This window comes from Zootermopsis nevadensis, unplaced genomic scaffold, assembly GCF_977971745.1.
Source record: "Zootermopsis nevadensis isolate Lab colony 2312 unplaced genomic scaffold, Znev_1.0 Znev_ptg000015l, whole genome shotgun sequence".
Taxonomy (NCBI): Eukaryota; Metazoa; Arthropoda; class Insecta; order Blattodea; family Termopsidae; genus Zootermopsis; species Zootermopsis nevadensis.
The window spans coordinates 6113980-6133137 of record NW_028259147.1 but is presented as its reverse complement, the minus strand read 5'-3'; the positions used below and the strand labels follow the sequence as shown (position 1 = coordinate 6133137).

General features: G+C 35.5%; 1 protein-coding gene across 17 annotated transcripts in view; it reads left to right on the top strand.

Moving 5' to 3' along the window:
* The window catches only part of Rbp6 (RNA-binding protein 6), a 686229-nt gene that overhangs the window by 627179 nt on the left and 39892 nt on the right, over positions 1 to 19158 (top strand). For all 17 annotated transcript variants that reach the window (XM_087349142.1, XM_087349139.1, XM_087349138.1 and 14 more), the window contains 2 exons: positions 5875 to 5907; positions 8745 to 8828. In XM_087349142.1, coding sequence (XP_087205268.1) covers positions 5875 to 5907; positions 8745 to 8828 — 117 coding nt within the window. The remainder of the gene's footprint in view (positions 1 to 5874; positions 5908 to 8744; positions 8829 to 19158) is intronic.

The window sequence follows — 19158 nt, the reverse complement described above, 5'->3', positions numbered from 1 at the left end:
ACACCCCCTTTCATGCAACCTTTACACGTAAAAAATACTGATAGCATCATTCAGGACAACATGTCTGCATTTGTCGGTAAAGTTACATTTTCATGCTTTTGCAAATTGTATGGTGTCTTCCTCTTGATGATGCCCACATCATCAAAAGCATTAATGTCGATATAACTCCTGTTGGTCCCATGTATTCATAGCTCAACAACCTCGTCAAGAATACATGGGTCATGTTCCGGTTCCATTAAACTTTCTTGTGACTCTGGTCGTCAGGTGTCACGTACAAGTTTGAATAGCGTTTGATTTAAATGCATTTAAAGCCTTGTCACAGCCCATCAGTTTAGTGTCTGCATCCAAAATGTCGGTCACATGACTTCCAAAGTCATTCAAATACGTAACGTATCATTCCGACACAGTTGAAGGCGGCGGATCGAGTCACGCTGTCTCCTCTCACTCCCCTCCCACACCCCCTCCTCTAAATGCGACGTAATTTACTTCAGTTCAGGGATGAAACTGTGATTTCTATTTTGTGTAGAGTAGTAGTGTTAGTAGGGGATTTATTTATGATTCTTGGAACAATAGTCCAACCAAAGCGGCCTCACTATTTAAAGTAGGATCGTAGTGTTGCATTTCAAGACTGGTTAGAAATGCTTTCTTTTTATGTAGCGAAGTAAGGCCTGGTTTCACTGCCTACGATATACAGTAAATTACTTAAATGCCTTCAGGAGGAATGATCCTGTGTTAATTTTTAATATGTACGCGCCCATAGTACTGTAATGTTATTGGAGTGTCTTAAAATTCAGAGCAGCGTCATTTAAGTGCGCTTTGATGTGTTCAGGATTCAGGACCTCTGAATTATCAGATTTAGATGTTTGATAGAATTTCTGTATGTAATCTGTCACTAATTACATACTACACCGTAATAATTGAAAACGGGTCACCCTAACTGGGATGTGAGATCTAGTACGATATAATTTATAAAGTTTTTGCGTAGTTAAATTTTCGATGTAATATTGGTATTGTGTATAGTGTAGAAGAATCCATCTCGAGAAAAACGATGCAAATGAAAACTTCGTAAATATGGCTCTTCTAGCGAGGTGAATAAGAATTTATTATGGCATATTGTGCTCATAACCTGAAGAGATTGTACTAGGAGTTGTACCGAAGTACGCACTTTGAAACAAATTAAAAATTTGTGTGTACTGTTGAGAAATGTAGTCGATAATCATATATAGTTTAGAGAATTTTGTCACAGTTTATTAAACGTAGTAGGCCTACATATATAAGTAGAAGGAAAGGAATATATATATAAACATCGTTATTTTTATAAAGTTATATATACTGAAATGTTTATTTTTTTGTGGACTGTGGTAGAACCAGGCCTGTGTAGATTGGGAAGGGAGTGAGTACTCGTTAGAATAACAAATACACCAGAATTAAAAAGTAATGTTAACTTGTAGTTACATTAAATTCGGTAGCCCTACCAGTCTGATAGATTTTTAGTATTATACCTAGATGTGCCATCATTTATGTAGCACTAATTTTACATGTTATAATCAAATAGATGATACAAAAGCGGTGACCAATGGTAAATAATAATATTAATAAGATCCTATAACCCGCTTCCCAGCTTGCACCGCCCATATGCCGTGTCGACTTTATTCGCGGATTTTTCAAGACAGTTCAAATTGTCAACCGCATTCCGCTGCCACATTGTTCACTAGTGTGATTAGAGAAATGGGAAAGAAACGTTGAAGAATTTATTTTGAAGATTATGCTTTTATTCAAGGTCATGGTTACAGCCGAGATTATGAACTTTACCAAGAGGTTGAATATTATTTGTTAAATGCTAGCAGCTTATATTACGTGTGGCAATGTCAAATGTGTGAATTTGTTGTTGCAGTCATCCAGTGTTCATCAATATTCTTCGCTTATGATATTACGTTATCGATATTTAAAACTATACATTTTGACGATCTCAAAGAGATATTTACTGTAATTGCTTTGCTTAGGTCCAGCTTTTGAAGCCCACATTGTTTGACAACAAACAATTTCGCAATAATACGACGATATCAAGAGAATATCACACGTATATACAACTATTCGATATTTTCATTGTCTAAAAATACTTCACTCTATGTGTAAAGTAATTGATGTCTTCTCAGTATAATCATATTCTTTTTATCTTTTTGTATGACATAATATCTCGTAAAGTAACGTTTTCTTGGTTGGTAATTTGAAGTGAAATAAGGTGAAAGGAATAAAGTCCATGCTGTTTGAAATTATTTATGCTGAGTACTATATTTTACCATTTGAATTCAAAATTTAAGCGCAAGGTAACACGTGCAATGGATATCGTAATTCACAAATGTATTCTAAGCGGTTATCGTTGTATGAAACTGATATTCTTACCCAAAAACAACAATGGCTATCTACCATTGTCTTAACTTTCACCTTAATTCCGTGTAAACCAGATTAATAATAACTGTAATTCCAATGTTTACATCTAGTTTATGTAACTATAAATATCTGAATTTAATTTAAAACACTCATGAAATTTCATAATTGTCTATATGATATAACTCTTATAATATTCTAGAGACAGTGTTGTCTAAATATGTGGTGACAGTGTTTCAAATCCTAGAATTGAAACTAAAATTCTTCAAAAGGGAAGGTGGGGGAGTCCCCTTGTCGGTTCCAGGTTTGTGCACAGGAGGGCGCCGAGAGGACGACGGCCCGCCATTTTTATTTCACAGTAAGTCAGGTGAAGTAGCTGCGACCCGGTACTTTGATGTTGAGTTTACTTCAGTAGTTTTTCGCGCGAGTAGATTTAATAGCTTTATAATAATACATTACAGCTTAGCGCTTGCAATTATTTTAGTGTCTGTATAAAGAGAAGGAAACTATAGTACCATTGTGAAGTTAAGACAAGAATCATATCATAACAGTCTCACAAAATGTAGATTAATTTCATTAGTTTAATTTAGAAATAGTTAGTTTCAAGTAGTTATGACTCCTGTTTTAAGGGGGTGTAGTACTGTGAGCTGCGTCTTCTATGCAACATTTAACAACTCTTATGAGGTAATTTTGTTAGTCGTATTAGATAATAATACTCATTTTTAGTAAGTAGATTTCTTACACGTTCAAAGAGAGATGAAGTATTTATTTTATACAATTTTTTTTCCTACTGATCTTATTAATGCATTTTGATGACTTGTATTGTTAACATGTGTTCGTTCCCTCCAGCTGCTTGTCTTCTTCGTGGGTGAAGGATGTATTTTACTTGGAGTATTGACTGTACTTAACTAGTTGTGTTAGATTTAATAGTTATTTTAACATTTACAGTGTTACATATTATATATTATTAATATCAACTGTATAGTTAGATGACTTGCTAACCTGTGTTTTCTTTCTGTGTTCAGATCATCATTTTTACGCCACTTGTAAATTACTGTAAATTTACTGTTAACGTATTGGCAGAATTAAGCCAGTCATGTGACATTTGGTGACAATGACGTCATCTTATGTTCGAAAACAACGAGGCTATGAATTATATCATAAAATTAAAAAGGACCTATACAGGTTCTATCTAAAGTAAAAACAGAAAGAAATTATTGTTCTGTGTTGTTAGAACTAGTAGGATTTCGACTTGTATAAATATTACATAGAATAAAAATTACGTTTGTGAAATATTATACATAATTTGTTGTACTTTTAAGACACATTGTAGAATTTAGCTGCCGTAGAGTAGAATTCCATAGTGATCCGCCCGGGTAGAGATTAGAGTAGTGACCCATGTAGTGCCCCTTTCATGAATCATTCACACCTCCTATAGTTTAGTTGACAGTGGTGTGCTGTTACTTCTAGTTGTGTAGGTAGGCAGACGGCCAAGTCCGAGCGCGTCGTCAAACGGATTGGACCGACGGGGCACCTTCCAGTCTGCACCTACAGCAACCATCTACAAAGATTAAATGGTACCAAGAAGATATAACACTTTCCTCCACAACATGTTCCCATCAGCATTGTTTGTGACGTCTGAGATTCGGCCACATTGTTTGATACGCTGCCTGGCAACTTTCACTTTGCACCCCGTTAACAAAGATGCATTTTACTTCCCCATAAAATTTTGTAGGGAAAAGGAGAACGAGATTTCGATGTATTGAATTAAATTTCTTTTGGACACAGGAAGTTTTACTTGGATAAGTTTTAGGCACCAATATGCAATGGCATCTGTTATGTGGTTAATTCCTTTTTCAAATATTTTAACTTTCGTGTCTGTTATTCCAAACAAATTTTTCTTATGAGCCTCTGAATTAGAGAGTCCTAAGAAGATTTCTGTCTTCTGGGTTGTTGCGCTGTGTAGTCTGGTCGATGTTTACCAACGCTTCAGAGGTCATACTGCCTCCGGTATCAGGGCCATTCATCGCCCTGGTGATGGAGGCAGTATGACCTCTGAAACGTTGGTAAACATAGACCAGTCTACACAGCGCAACAACCCAGAAGACAGATATCTTCATACTCACCGTTGTGAAAACCTCAAATCTTACATAGAGAGTCCTAACTTTATGCAAAAAAGTTTATACAAATAATATCAAGAAAGAAAGCCTTTTCTGAAACATACTAAATTTAAAAATAAATATTTTAGGACAGGAGATTGATGGTGCAAATTTAGACTGAAACAAATAAATCAGGAACTTACCCAAACATGAGGACGCGCTCCTCCTGTTGTGAAGACATTTACGTGTCGTGCCAGTGATTGTTAGGCTGTGATTCGGCTGCGATTTATTCAGGTGTGATACCTGCTTCTCCTCTGAGTGAACAACGGCGTACTTCAGAGTGGAGGTGGGATCATGGACTGACTCATGAAGGCTGTAAGTTGAGAAACGTTCGACTCTTCGTCACATCGAATTTCCACATCTGCAGTCCACACAAAGAATGTTCAAGTTATATCCGCTGACGTCAGATTTCTTTCTTTCCCATTCAGAGGGATATGCTGGTGTCTTCTGCCCAGAACGGCCGGATATTCTCGTGACAGCGTCCCCTAACTCGAGCAAGAACCTTATTGCTAGAAATATCTCAGATTAGCAAAGCATTTCTCATTTTTGTCACTCTCTTTCCCCAAGCAAATGTGCGGAGCAGCTGTAAGACTCGGTTTTCCCGTCATTTAACTCAGTTCTCATCTGTAATATGTTTGCCGAAAAACACAGCGTACTCCCGATTATCCTTGGGCAAATTATTCGGCTCGCGTCGTGATAGAGTTTATTAAAGTCTTATAAAACTGTGTTATGAACCAGTTATTAACCCCCCTTCAGTCTTTCATACTACGTATGTAAACACACTATTCTAGACGTACTTTTACGTTCTATGACGTGTGAACAGATGTAGCATCCAGATAGAGGAGGTGTCTGAAGTCAGGACTTCACACGTCTCCTTCCGTGACGTCACGCTGAAGTTATTATTCGTGACAGTATTGGACTTCGTGCTTTTGGGAATATCTTTATGGATATTTTCGAGTTTTCTTCTTAATTGGCCCGGATAATCGAGACTACGCTGGAATATGTGCCTGTGCTATCCATCCCGCCTCTAGAATAGATGCAACAGTAGAACGTTCATCAGAATAGCTGTTATGAAATTTCATGGATGCTAACAGTTTATTCATATTTTCGTTTGTACGTGTTTAGTTGGTCAAAAACTACTTTAGAAAATTATTCACTTTCATTTCTTGAGTTTCTTGTTAATTTTCATTTGTATGTGAATATCAAGGCATAATCCGCAATCAGTAAATCTATGTGTAGATCCTGTTATAATGGACGTACTCCTTTACTGGAGTTGACACGCTTTGGACAGATTTATTCTAATATTGTTCTTTCTCTGCATTTCTAGATTTTATGTGGTCGCTGGGGGCATTACCTGACGGTACGTATAATTCATATATTTGTATATTACAATTTAATTTGCTTTGCTAAGTTTGTTTAACGCAGGATGGTTTTCAAACGTAAACAGCGAGAGATTTGCTGTGTAGATGAAGTTGTTAAAGAATGTTTGTTTCAAAGTTTTGGATATTTGTATTAGGGTTCATTTAGTTTGACGTTTATTTTAGAAACAATACTTAATTAGAACTACACAATATTTTAATTTATGTAAATGTATAACCAATGATGTTTCTGTAGTGTGATTTAAACACACATTTACCAATTTCAATGGCATAGAAGTTTAAGACGAGACTGGCACTGATCATTGCCCATTTTTTCACCAATGTGAAGATTATACGCCATTTACAAATTTTAATTCCCAACTTCGATTAAGGAAAAGGTTTAAGGAACAAGAATCCCCTAAAGAGAACATTGTTTCTGATTTACTATCCATAAAATGAATTCGTAATGATTTCTTACGGTACTTTTATCCAAAAAGTATCTCGGACATTATCATACTTCGTAAATTTTTTGTCAAAGTCTTTACTACGGCATGCGTTGATGGTTTGTGTTAAAATTACGCAGATTTAAATAATTATTTTTCAACAGGTGATCCGCGGACTGGTAGCGGCATAATTTATTCTAATTGCACAAATTAAAATTAACCGAGAATTGTGTAGGCTGTGTTTGCCGTACACGCTGTTTTAAAAATATGTGTAAGTTTTAGTTTTGAATACCGTTGAACATAGGACCTGGTTGTTGCGGGTAAATGTGGCGTCTCTTATATTTTAATATCACATAAATTAATTGTTTCGTGTACTGTAAATATACACGCTTAATCATTCTTGTAATTATAATTTTTTGAATTACTGTTTTTACTGTGAAATGTTACGAAAATAGGGTGCTGCTGTTTTACCGGTCCGTGAGTCAAAATACAATTGTTTAAGAAATGTAATGTAATTTAACGGTCAGTTTATATCACTGTATCGTGCTACGTGATACAGTTTATGTACCTGGCTTATAGCGTAAACGAAGACACATCGAGGATACTCGACAGTGTCATTTTGTGTGAAACAAGTTTTGCTTGTGTCCTCATTTCACAAATATGAAATATCAGGATACTCCTCAGATGTTGGCTCTCTTGTGGAAACCGCTGTTGTATATAACGACATATCCCTTTTCCATATATGATACAAATTTATAATAATCTGGCAACAAATAATAACCAGAGTTCTTTTTTCTTGCCAACTATAATACATTCTAAGTCAGTATTTTTTTGTTGAAATAAATGTAATCAAATTATTAAGTTATGCCAGGTCGTAAAAGTTTTACTATATTCTGTTAAGCTTGTTAATTAGAATAATCGATATAGTTTTTCACACATAGTAAATTTCAAGCAGACGTCATAGTTTTAATCATTTGTATTATTATAAAGCGGAGTATTACATTCAAATTTATTGCTTCGGGACTTTTTTTATCGTCCCAACGAAGGTTGCATTTCTCTGTTTGAATCTCATAATACTTTAAGTTATAATTTTGTAGACTATTACACGTCACTTTCAGTCTTCAGGATGCTGAACTTTCTTCAGAACATGGCCTACATGTTGATCCTGGCACTTCGATTTAGTTTCCAGGATGACGTTAGCATTTTAATGATGGAACTCGGTTTAACATTTTGCAGTAATATATCTTATTGGCTCAGGCTGTCAGTCGTCATACTTAAATCGAACCACTTAACATGTCTTTATTATTCGGTGTTTTAATACCGTACTGCATATCATTTGGATTTGAATTGAATTGAATATTAATCCGGTGTGCGAGACACATGTCTATGAAACAGGCATGAAATCACAATTGGGAAGCAAGCAGGAAAGAAAGGTGATACAAAAGTTACATTTCATATTTGTATTGTGTAAACGCCTGTTTGATGTATGTTTACTTGATTCGTTTACACTTGCTTGTTTTCATAGGGGTAAATGGGCTAGTACCTCGCAGAAAACGATACAAACATTTATCAGTGGTAACATATTTCAGCAAATGTTTTACAGTTTGCAGTGTGGTTCTTTGGTTTTGAAAGAGTTCGATACCACATAGAGTAGAATTTCGATGAATAAGGCCTGTGTGATTGGCATTGAAGTCAAAGGGATTCGAACTGTAATAATTTAAAATATCTAAATAGCCAATGTGATGTGATATGATGGATGAGTTGAAAAGAGGGCGATACTTTAGGAAGAGACGTTGAGAAGGTGGAGTAGGGGTGAGATTACTTGGGTGTGGAAGGGATCGTGAAGTAATGCTGAATAAAGACGGGACAGAGATTAAGGGACGAAGTGTTTAAAGGTGGAGTGTCGATGTTGTTCTTCTGGAGTGTTACACCGTGTGGAGTTATGGAACAACTCCGGTCCTGATGCGCAGAAGACCAAGTAAATGGGCGTGTTGCAGGGATCGGTTAGGCGCCAACCCCCTCTCATTCATTTCAGATGTCGGCCGTGGAGATGGAGATAATATGTTTCTCCGAAACGCTGGAATCTGTACTAGTCCAGAGGACGTACTTAGAACAACACCGACATATTTACCGCCATGAGAACAGGGTGATGATTAAGATACGAAAGAAATATTTCCTCTTTTACTTTCAACGCGTTTCATACCAGTAAACCGATATTATTGATTTCCCCTGAAGGAAACCGTTTCATATAAACCAAATTGCTTGTGGATGGAGTACTGATATCGCAGTCATTGAAAGAGTCCTTGGATGCGTGTTACACCGAGTTTCGTGATGAGATAGAATGTGTGTTTTGTGTGTTGGTGAGCATTCTCGATGATTGTGTTTTGTTTTTTCAGGTTTCCCAGCCGCTGCGTACGCCGCTTATGCGGCAGGTCGTGGCTATTCGGGCTATCCTAGCTTCGGACTTCCATACCCCACAGGTAATCACTTGGCAAGCTTGCATCACCACCACCCTTTGACCTTACTGCCGTACCCTCTCGAGCATCTCGGTGTGTACAGCGCTGCAGCCGGCAGTGTGCATGCCATGCCTCTGTGAACCGCGCTGCTGACTCTCTGTTCGCATTCATACTAACTGACCTCATATCCCTTTATAACCAGCCGTGCCAGACTGCTTCAAGAATTTCGTTAACCCTCTAGTCTGTGTATATAAAACTCATTGAAGGGTTTGGTGCAAAGGGTTGTAGATCCATGCTCAGAAAACCTGTGGAGAGCAGGAAAAATGTTAATGATGCACGCAGATGTGTATTAAAACTGAGTTTTGACATACTGTAAATGATTTAATTTGTATTTTTGTCGTGCCAAATCTTCGGCACGGGTTTCCAAAATCAGATGGTATTAAGAATTGTCGAACGTTTTGAGAACTACTCCCCTTTTGCACCAAATTTTTTAATAATATGTACAGTCACATTCGTAATGCGACAGAGTTTAGGAACAGTTAGTTTCCGTATTAAACGTATAGGATACACATTATTTTAACATTTGCATTAGACTAATTTTTTTAAATAAAATGTATACGTACTCGGTTGACATTTTCACCGCAAAAAAATTTCATTACGCAAGTAGGTTTCACGTCTTAAATTAATGTAGATAGATAATTTTAGATATAACATTTGTTTATAGTCTTGGCACGAACCAAAAATTGAGTTTGTGTTATGTGTTAGGAACGTATACATTCAGATTCCTTATGAGTAGCGGGGATTGTGCGCATTATTTAAACGTATAAATGTATAAATCTTAACTATTTACGAGCACGTTATCAGTGCTTCCTAATAACGGCGTTCATTTCTAATATACTGAGGTATGCAGTATTACCATTTTCTTTAAAGCAATCCCATTACGGACAATAAAGCGTTTTAGGGCGTAGGAACAGTTGATTAGGAACACAGAAACGTTCAGTGTCCATTTATAGTTAAAAGTTTTAAAAATTAAGCTAGTCTCGAGTGAGACCAAGACGTTTCATGTAGTGAATAATGTAATGCTTCCGGAGTTTACCACGGCGTATTAATTGTCTTGAATCAAATGAATTTTTCTTGATACTTATTCATTTGATCGCTCGTAGTTAAACATTGCAGTATTAAAAGTTGTAGATGTGCGTTCATGCTTTTATTTATAGCATGTTTAACAGGTCTGTAGTTTTAAATTTGTGGTAGTCTTGTACAACGTGCAGGCTAATGTAGTTGATAAAAAGTCGTCCCAAATTTTAGCGTGTATATGAGACGTAATAGATTCTCTAAGTACCAGTAATCAGAGGTCACAAGTTTAGTTCTTTCGTATTAGAATAACTTTAGAATTTATGCCATGTGTCGATGTCAACGTATTTAGGGTATAGTTTTTTTTTTTCACTGCAAGACGTAGGATTTAAGTATATACTGTATAGGAATTGTGTTAAAATGACACATAACATAAAGTCCCGTGTTTGCATATTTGACTGTGGACTTCGTAGTTTTACGTCACAGTCTTCAGACTGAGGTGAAATAGATGTGCAGATAGATTGTCATCCTATAGTCGAACATAATTGTATTAGTTACATGTAGGTATAGTAGTTGTCAGAATACTTTCAAGGACTTTTCTAGGTCTGTATCTCAGAAGAAAACCACACAGCGGTTTTCTTGGATACGCCGTAATTCGTGAAGTACGAATTGGCACAGCATTGGCACTTGAAGTAATTCATTTGATATTTTGAAAGCGTGGAAGCCCCTAGTTTTTCCCTAGAGCAGCACAGCACAGAACTTCAACTGCAGAATAATGATGAGAAACTTACAGTTGCTAATATTGTAGACATACTTCTACAAAATTATGACTTTATATCTTGAACATCGAAACCTGTGCCAGGACTGAAGCTGATTTTTCCATCTTTTTCATCTGTTGTTTACTAATTGGGCCCAAACATTTTTCAACTGAAAAACCATGGCTGTCATCTGATCACAGCCGTGAAAACCTCAAATCCTGCGTGTTTCAAGTTATCTGTGTTAGTGTTCTGGGCTCTGATGTTTTACAATACGCGTGTGGGAAGACAGTTTCAGAACATATTTCGAGAATTTAAAGTTAGTTTAATTGGTTCAACTTAACAATAGAATAGCGAGATTTTGTCATGATGGAGATGAACTTCTTGACTGCATAATAGCATAACATAACTTGACATTATAGATATATGCACTTCAGAAAAAAAAAGTCTGCGTTAGGAGGCTAAGTGGTTTCAGTAGTCACCGTCTCCTGTCTAATACACGAGAGTGTTTCAGTCGAAAGAGTTAAGACGCTAATTATTACAAAGTCTTTAACTTTACCTTAAGTATAGTATCAGAATTTTGAAACGTTAAAGTTTACTGGAAATAAGGCGATCAGCTTTATAAAGAAACCAATGAAACGCCACATCGCATTTGAACGAGTAACATAGCTCGCTGTTATTCAGTTTCTAGGCAACACGTAAGTAATGTAAAGTGTTGCTAGAAGTTGACAAATAATAAAGTTTTTAAAATTGTTCCCGTGTTCTGGGTTACAACATTTTGAACTCAGAAAAGACTTCAGTCACGTTTTTTGTGTATGCCTCTTTTAAGTCTAATAATTTCATGATTTCTAAGTCTATTAAGAGTTTGAAAGACAGTGGTGTTCAATAACTTAATTTCTCCCAAAGAACGTATTTATGGTTTTCGTATGACTCGTTGAAAAAAAAGGAGAATTGTCACGTTCATACGCTTACATTTTAGAAAGTTTTTAGGAATTTATACGTTGCTGGATCTGTCTTTGTTTTAAGATTATGAAGTTGTAAACTTTAGGGTTTGTATGCAAATTCACAGCAAGTAAGTATATTGCAGGTTCTAAAAACTCACAATATTCCAATGAAGTTCCTTGACGCCGTTCTGAAACGAAGTGCTGTGTTTCTTCTGGAGGAAAAATCAGGCTCTTCCTATTTTGCGTCGTGTAAATCGTTAACACTTCTGTGCCATTAATATTCTGTAACGGAGATATCAATTCGTCGGGATATTCCAGACAAGCAACCAGAGCTAAAACACCTTGAATCACAAGTGAATGTGGAATTTGAGGTGCATAAGAAATTCAATTCGCTTTAGATGTAATTGTAATGAAGTTTTCGTAATATCTTTAGTGTATGACTAAACTTTATGTAGTGGTATTTATAGAATTATTACGTAGGATTTTTGATTAACCAAGCTTTCAACGCGATGCATAACGGTCTTAATTTGATATTCAGTGGTTACAAAATTATAGTTCGTGAACCTCTGCGGTGTTCGCCCCAAAAGAAAAGACAAACGAAATCTTTAATTTTATTTATGAGAAATTAATCATTTGGTGGAATATACGTATGTATGTTGGCCTATACAGTTAGTCGTATAAGATGTGCGCTGTAGGGGAAGTTATTTGGAAAAGAAAAAGAATACGGAAGAAGATTACGATGTTACCACGTTGACATGAGAGTTTGCTAGTTGTTGCTGTTTCCTGGTTTTGATCGCTTCGGGGTTTCTTTAATATCTGTGTTCCTTTCTCTACCGTTTATTCTGCCCTGGAAACACACCTCCTTTTCGTTGTCTTGTCAATGTCACCGTAACGTTTTACTGTTGATAATGTAAAGAGTGTACCGTCGTAACAGCTTGTCCTGGGTAAGAAATTCCAGCACTTGAGATTGGAAACACGTGATTTGCAACACCTATTCCCTCTCCATATATTTCCGTATTTTGTCAAAAAAAAAATAGAGTTCTCTTACAGACGTGACACTGTATAACAGCGCAGTAGGGAAATAAAATTACGACTCGAATTGTCAAAGAAAGAGGGCGAAATATATTTTTAAACAGACATGGTAGGTATGTCAAAATGAGATCTCGTACTTGGCATGGGAAGATAAAGGAAAATTTACTGAAACAAATAATGATAACTGGTTTCATTTCCTTTCAGAAAGAAAATACTTTGTGACACTTTGTGTAAAGGTTCTAGCTACTAAGAGGTGAAGTGGATGTTTCAAAAGAGGGGTAAATTCTTTGCGGAATAAAATAGAATAAAACGGGCGAAGAGGATTTCGCGTGTCTTTCTGGAAAGAGGTTTTTGTACTTATAATGTTTTGGAGCCACTGGTAAAAGATACACGCGTAGGTGTTACTGTACATTTGACGGCAGAATATCGCAGTGTCAGACATTCACCGAAGTTATTGCTCATATAATTTAGACTGTAAGCTTCGTGCTATTTCAAATAGAAATATATCTGTTACATAGTAAATGTGGAAATGACAAGAAATATCGGTCGAATCAGCACTGGGGAAAGACAAACTTGTGGTAAGCTCGATTTTAATAATTGTTTCGCTTCTGGGGCTTACCTCGTCTTCCCGCGTTTCTATTTTAAATGTTGAATATAAACGCACGCTTATTTGAACGTGATTTATTATCTGCCAACAGTTAAGACTAACTTACCGTTATTCACATCGTCCAGTGTTTTAACTGTTAACGTTTGCTGCTTGTTGGTTGGTTTATATGAGTCGGTTGTGTTTTTTCGAATATTTTGCGCGAATTTGAATAAAAATGAGAGTTTAATATATTTTTAATGGATATCTTTTTGTCGGTGGTGGAAAGTGAGCGTGGTTTTACTTGACATACGAAGAATAATTGCAGAAAACATGAAGAATTGTTATGAAACATAACACCAACTTGGTAACAGCTCCCTATCGGGATAATGCATTTGTAAAATTGTTCGCTTGTTTTATATTTCTATTATATTACACACACAATCAATACTTCATGACCCGTCCTGTACAGCACAGTCCTTCCATGTTGGATAATGCACGTTAATTTTTATGGAACGCGTTTATACTTTGTTGCCTTCTTTGTATTATTCATGTGCTGTGACGTTCTGTTAATGATTACGCTAGAAAGCATTCACATAAAAATTAGGATCCAAAGTAAAATTTTATAATCATACTGAAACTGCTTTATTTTTTCCCGTTATGTTTTAATGCCTAGTAGTATTCTCCTCGCAGTTCAGTGTTTACGTAAGGCGTAGGTTTTGAAACAGTTTCGTCTTTATAAAATAATCATTCGAACTTGTTTATGAAAGTAAAATTTTAAACTTTTAGATGTACACAATTAAGTGCTCGTCAGATGTCACTGCAATTTTGTGACGTACAAATAGGTACGAATCAAACCTATCGTTAAGACATTCTTTAGTTTGTTTGTGTTGGATTTAATCTTTGTTAATATTATTTTAATACTTAAAGCATTATAACGTTATTTTATCGGACATATATTATATTTCAAGTGTATAAAGATGTACAATTCTGCTTCAAACATCGAATTTAAGTCATATAAATCTTGCGTGTGTTCTCGGCGAAGAACAGCAGAGTTTAAATCATGTTCCCATTGTCTGGCCAGTAGATTTAAATGTCAAATTATAATTGGAGGGAATCAGCACTGTTCTAAATTCCCTTTGAATGTCGCTGCCAGTTTTATACAAAATAATATTGCTTATGTAATGTGTATGCTGATATTGTATACTATATTTTGCGCCGTTGTTAATTCAATTGTTTCTTTTTTGTATATACCTGAAAATTTACTACATGTTGCTTAGCTTTCTTTATTTTTAAAACTCATTTTTTCCCATTTTCTGCAATAAATTTACTGTGATGTTATTTCTTTGATTAGGTCATCATCCAAGTTTTCTTAAACTTTACGTCAGATCAGTTTACGCTTACACATGTATTTAGCATTTAACAGTGTACTTTTTGTGCCTTTGTTAGTTCAGCTAAGCAGGGTGATGCCCGCGTGAAGAGAATTTACTACATCAATGACATATCGAAAGATTACGGAAACAATTATTCATTTGATTTAGTAACCAACAATATTTAATATCCTAAGCGTAATTGCATGCAGAAACACGCGACTCTCTGGTTTAAATAACAAATAAATCTTGTGTTTTCATAGGATGAGTTCATATTCCACTAAGGGAATTGCAAATGTATTTTATGAAAAGCTTTCATTTTAATTGGATATTTCATTTGACTTTTATTTGATAACAAAACGAGTCAGGATATTAGTTAGGCATGACGTATGATGAAATTCGTAAAGTAAACAGCGGAATGTGCATAGAAACTGTATCGTCTCTAACACTATTATAGCAATTAGACTTGCCGTTCTCGTTATAATGTAGCGCTGAACACAACTAATGTAGTAACAACTCGTTATCTGCCTCATGTGGTTTCTCGAACCATGTTGAAATCGGTGTATTGGAAAGCAATAATTGTCAATATTTATTGTGTGTTATATATGTCCGTGTATAATCTCCAAGTAATCTTAGCATAAGATTAGTTTCAAAGCTAACAGCCTGTTTGTGTTTCTGTGTGTTCGTTTGTGTGTGTACGTGTGTGTATAAAGTTTCAAGAGAAACGTAACCGTCAAGCTATTTGCGCCAGATCGCTTCTCATCCTCTGTCACCACTTTGATATTATGGATATACAGTAAGTACGTGATCGAGGTTATTTAGTTATATTTAAATTATTTGTTTCATGTTTATGCGTATTATTTAAAGAAAACGTTATTGTTTTCATAACGTGAACTTTATTTTTTAAAATTAATTCATATGTTTCTTTCTTGTGAATTTCAGGAACTTTTATCATAATAATAGTTTTTCACGTTAATAATCAGTGTTGTGTTCTTTAACCGAGTGTAATTGTTTAACATGATTAATTACTACAGGCGTTTCAAACCCTTTTCCAAATTTGGCTTTTGAATGAAGTTTAATCGAAGCATAACAGCCAATTAAATGTTGTAATGATCACTAAGTACACAGTAAATTAGTAATAATGGAGAATAGTATGTTTTACTTCTTTATTTCAGCTGAAATGTAAGTCAGTTTTCGTCTGTTACCAAATTATATATGTAATCTAATCCATAGAAATAATTTATATTTATATCGGACGTGTGCTCTCCCTACAGAACTTTGTGAATTCGAAGAATGATAATAATTCGTTCGTCTACAATTCTGAGGAAAGTTTTTTAATGTCTTGCCACTACTGAAATTGTAATTACGGTGCATTGGAAGCAGTCCAATTCTTCATCATTATTTACGAACTCTGTTTCGACCGGTTGTCATTTTAAATTAATTTCCTCTCGGCACATTTTTTTAGTACTTACAAATAGTGCACGAAAATTTCGGAGCTTTAATTAAAAATTATTTTGAAACGTAAATTCAACAACATTAAAATTTCTATAAATAATAATTGTAAGATAGGAAATAAAATGCTAGATATGTTTAAACTATACGGATATTGAACCACAGTAGTTGATTTAGCAGTATCAGTTGACACCACGTTCTTTGTTTTGTTTTTTTCTCAGGTGTGGTTGGGATTGTTCCCGATAACCGAATTCTTCTGGGCGAATATGTTAACTTGAATGTGGTTGGGCAGTCGTGAATCTCTCTTCGCAGATGAACACTTTTTATACCATTTTAAATTAATCGGTTCAATATCCCTCTTTATTTTGAAACTACATTTCCCAAACAGGATCTTGTGGTAGTCTGTCCTGAAATAGGGACTGGTTTCCCTCATAATTCACGGAAATATTGAAGAAATTTTTGATATGTTTTGTGTTAATCGAAGAACAGACTCCTTGTAATTAGTGTTTTTACTACCGTTAAATTAGACACTCTCGGATATTTTAACTGGTCAAGTGTCAATTACAAATGTCGTTTCAAAATAACAGGCAGCAAATGTGTTCCTGTCACACTTCTATACGAACATACAGAACACAAGAGGTGCAGCCCGAACTAATTCTATCATGAATTTCATATATATTTATTTATTTTATTTATTTAAACGTCACGAAAATGAAATGTGATGGATAAGATTAAGTTATATGTTTGGAAGTAAGAAGAAATGTTTTAAATCCGTTCCTGCATTTGCATATGGTAAAAAGAAATAATTCGCGATCAATTAATTACGTCCATTCATGAATATTTATTATTACCTATTGATGAAATGTTGTCTCATATACAGTTTCTTGAATCTCATGTAAAGGAGATATCTCGGCTTGTAGCATGTTTTTATGGTACGTACTACACTTCTTGTTGCTGTGGGCAATAACCCTTTCATTTTAAGTTCCGAGAACCCCCTACGTGCAAGACTTTTCCTCCAATTCGTAAGCAGTCTTATGAAAATGTTATCGCCACAGGCGTAATATAATAGCCAGGTATGGAACACATTATCCGCATCCGCCACTGGTGCACGTTTCCGCCATTTATCACCAGAACGTAGTTCCATATAGCATTCTTAAGTGGCAGACATGTTCGATATGGACAATGGATACAATCGTCGATTCATTAATATATTTGCTATTGATTTCATCAGTCCCTTCCGATAGGATTAACTTTTGGCAAGCGTTCGTAGTGACTTTCTGATAAATGAAATTGTACTATTTATATTTCTTCAGTATGGCTTATAGTGCATTGGTTGTATTTACATTTATTCAAGATTTGTCAGTCCACGATACGTTTAATAAATTACTTCTTTCTTCAGGTCTTAGATTTGAAACTTCCACGTTGCTCTAAAGTTTTAAAGTGTGAGGGACCTCGTTGATTTCCTGTAGAGCTGTTTTAGCTATTCAGCACATAACTTCATCCGGTTCCAATGTCTGCGTTTCTCCGATCCTTACTGTAGAAACAGTGACCACATATTCAGTTTATCGATATATTGTGATCCAGATTACTCTCCCTGCGTCATGTATGTAGATTACGGTATGGGGATATATGGACGTAGTTCACAGTTGACAAAGGAAAATCACCAGAAGCTGCTATCAGTTTTAGACACAAATTCCCTATCCTAAATATACACGTAATTTTTAACCACGTTGTAAGACCTAGAAAGATACGTTGGGCGGTATGTAAGGTTGGGAGAAATAGATGCCTACCTGCCTTACGCTCCAGTCATGATTTTTGTCACTAGCTATGTTTATATAATGCTGCCTTACACAAGCACTAAGGGGAATAAATATATTCAAACAGTATTAATTGAGCCTCGTAATCTAAAAAGGTAATGCATTCAGGGAGTCAGGCAGTCTTAGTTTGGCGCACTTCACAGACGCATGGTTCAGAAGTACGCGACTTACCAATGCTGTCAAATGCGTTTTAATTTACTTTTAAATGATGCAACCCGGTGATCGTTGTCCGAGCTAGGCGAACCCCTATTTCGAGAAAGTCGTAAATCGAAATATGTGTTACTGAGTAAATCTGAGATATTTCTATGTGTTCTTTCTATATTTATTTCTACCACCTTTATTGCCTGACTCTTCATGATGTGATAACTACCCCGAGGGGACACTGATATTCTCTGTAAAATATTTTATATATCTGTTGCATTTGTATGCCGAGAGCGAGTATGTCTCTCAAATACTAGCAGCTTGGATTGGGTAAGTTCAAGAGGGGTAATGCTTGTTGAATGAGTGTTCCCATTATTTAGCGTCACAGCAAATGAGACATAGGACTGAGAACGAGTTTAATTGTGGAATTTATTTTAATTTTTGCTTTGCAAGGATGATATTATTTTATGCCAGATTCTGCGATGAAAATCACACAAAGTAACACTTTATCCTCATTTAGAATCATAATGTATGAACGTATGAGTACATGTATTGTTAACATGATATTGTAAACACGTTATATCATAATTAAACATATCGTATTTTAAAAAAAAATGTAATGAATTATCACGATGTAAAGACGATATGTCTAGACTGTCTTTGCAAGCAACAAACTATATGAACAATAATCACCAAAGAAAAGATTATCATAAGATATGTGCGCGTGTGTCAATATTACATTTGTACCTCCCGCAATTGTTACAAGTTATTGTTTTAAATTAATGACGATGATAATGATGATGGCCTCCGCCCCCAAATTGCTGGTGAAACCATATGTGGTCAGTGGTCTTCTGTATTATAATAAAGATGGTGTCATGCATAACACAGCCTGGCAATTGCGAGTCTGTCTCTTTTTTTTCTGTTTTCTTATTCCGTTCAGTTCCTGCGTTCCTACCGCGTGTCTCTCTCTTTCTCTCAGTAATTGTGGGTTCATTACTTTAAAGCCAGTTATTCACCGCAAACTAATTCGAATATTCTAAACAGACGTATCTACCTGTTACTAACTTCTTAATAGTTTTTTTTTTCGTTGTGTGCATGAAATAAATCATAGCTTTTCATCTGACTGATCCATCATAGAAGTATGATAATGTTGGTTGGCGATATTACATGGAGCTGTACATCACTA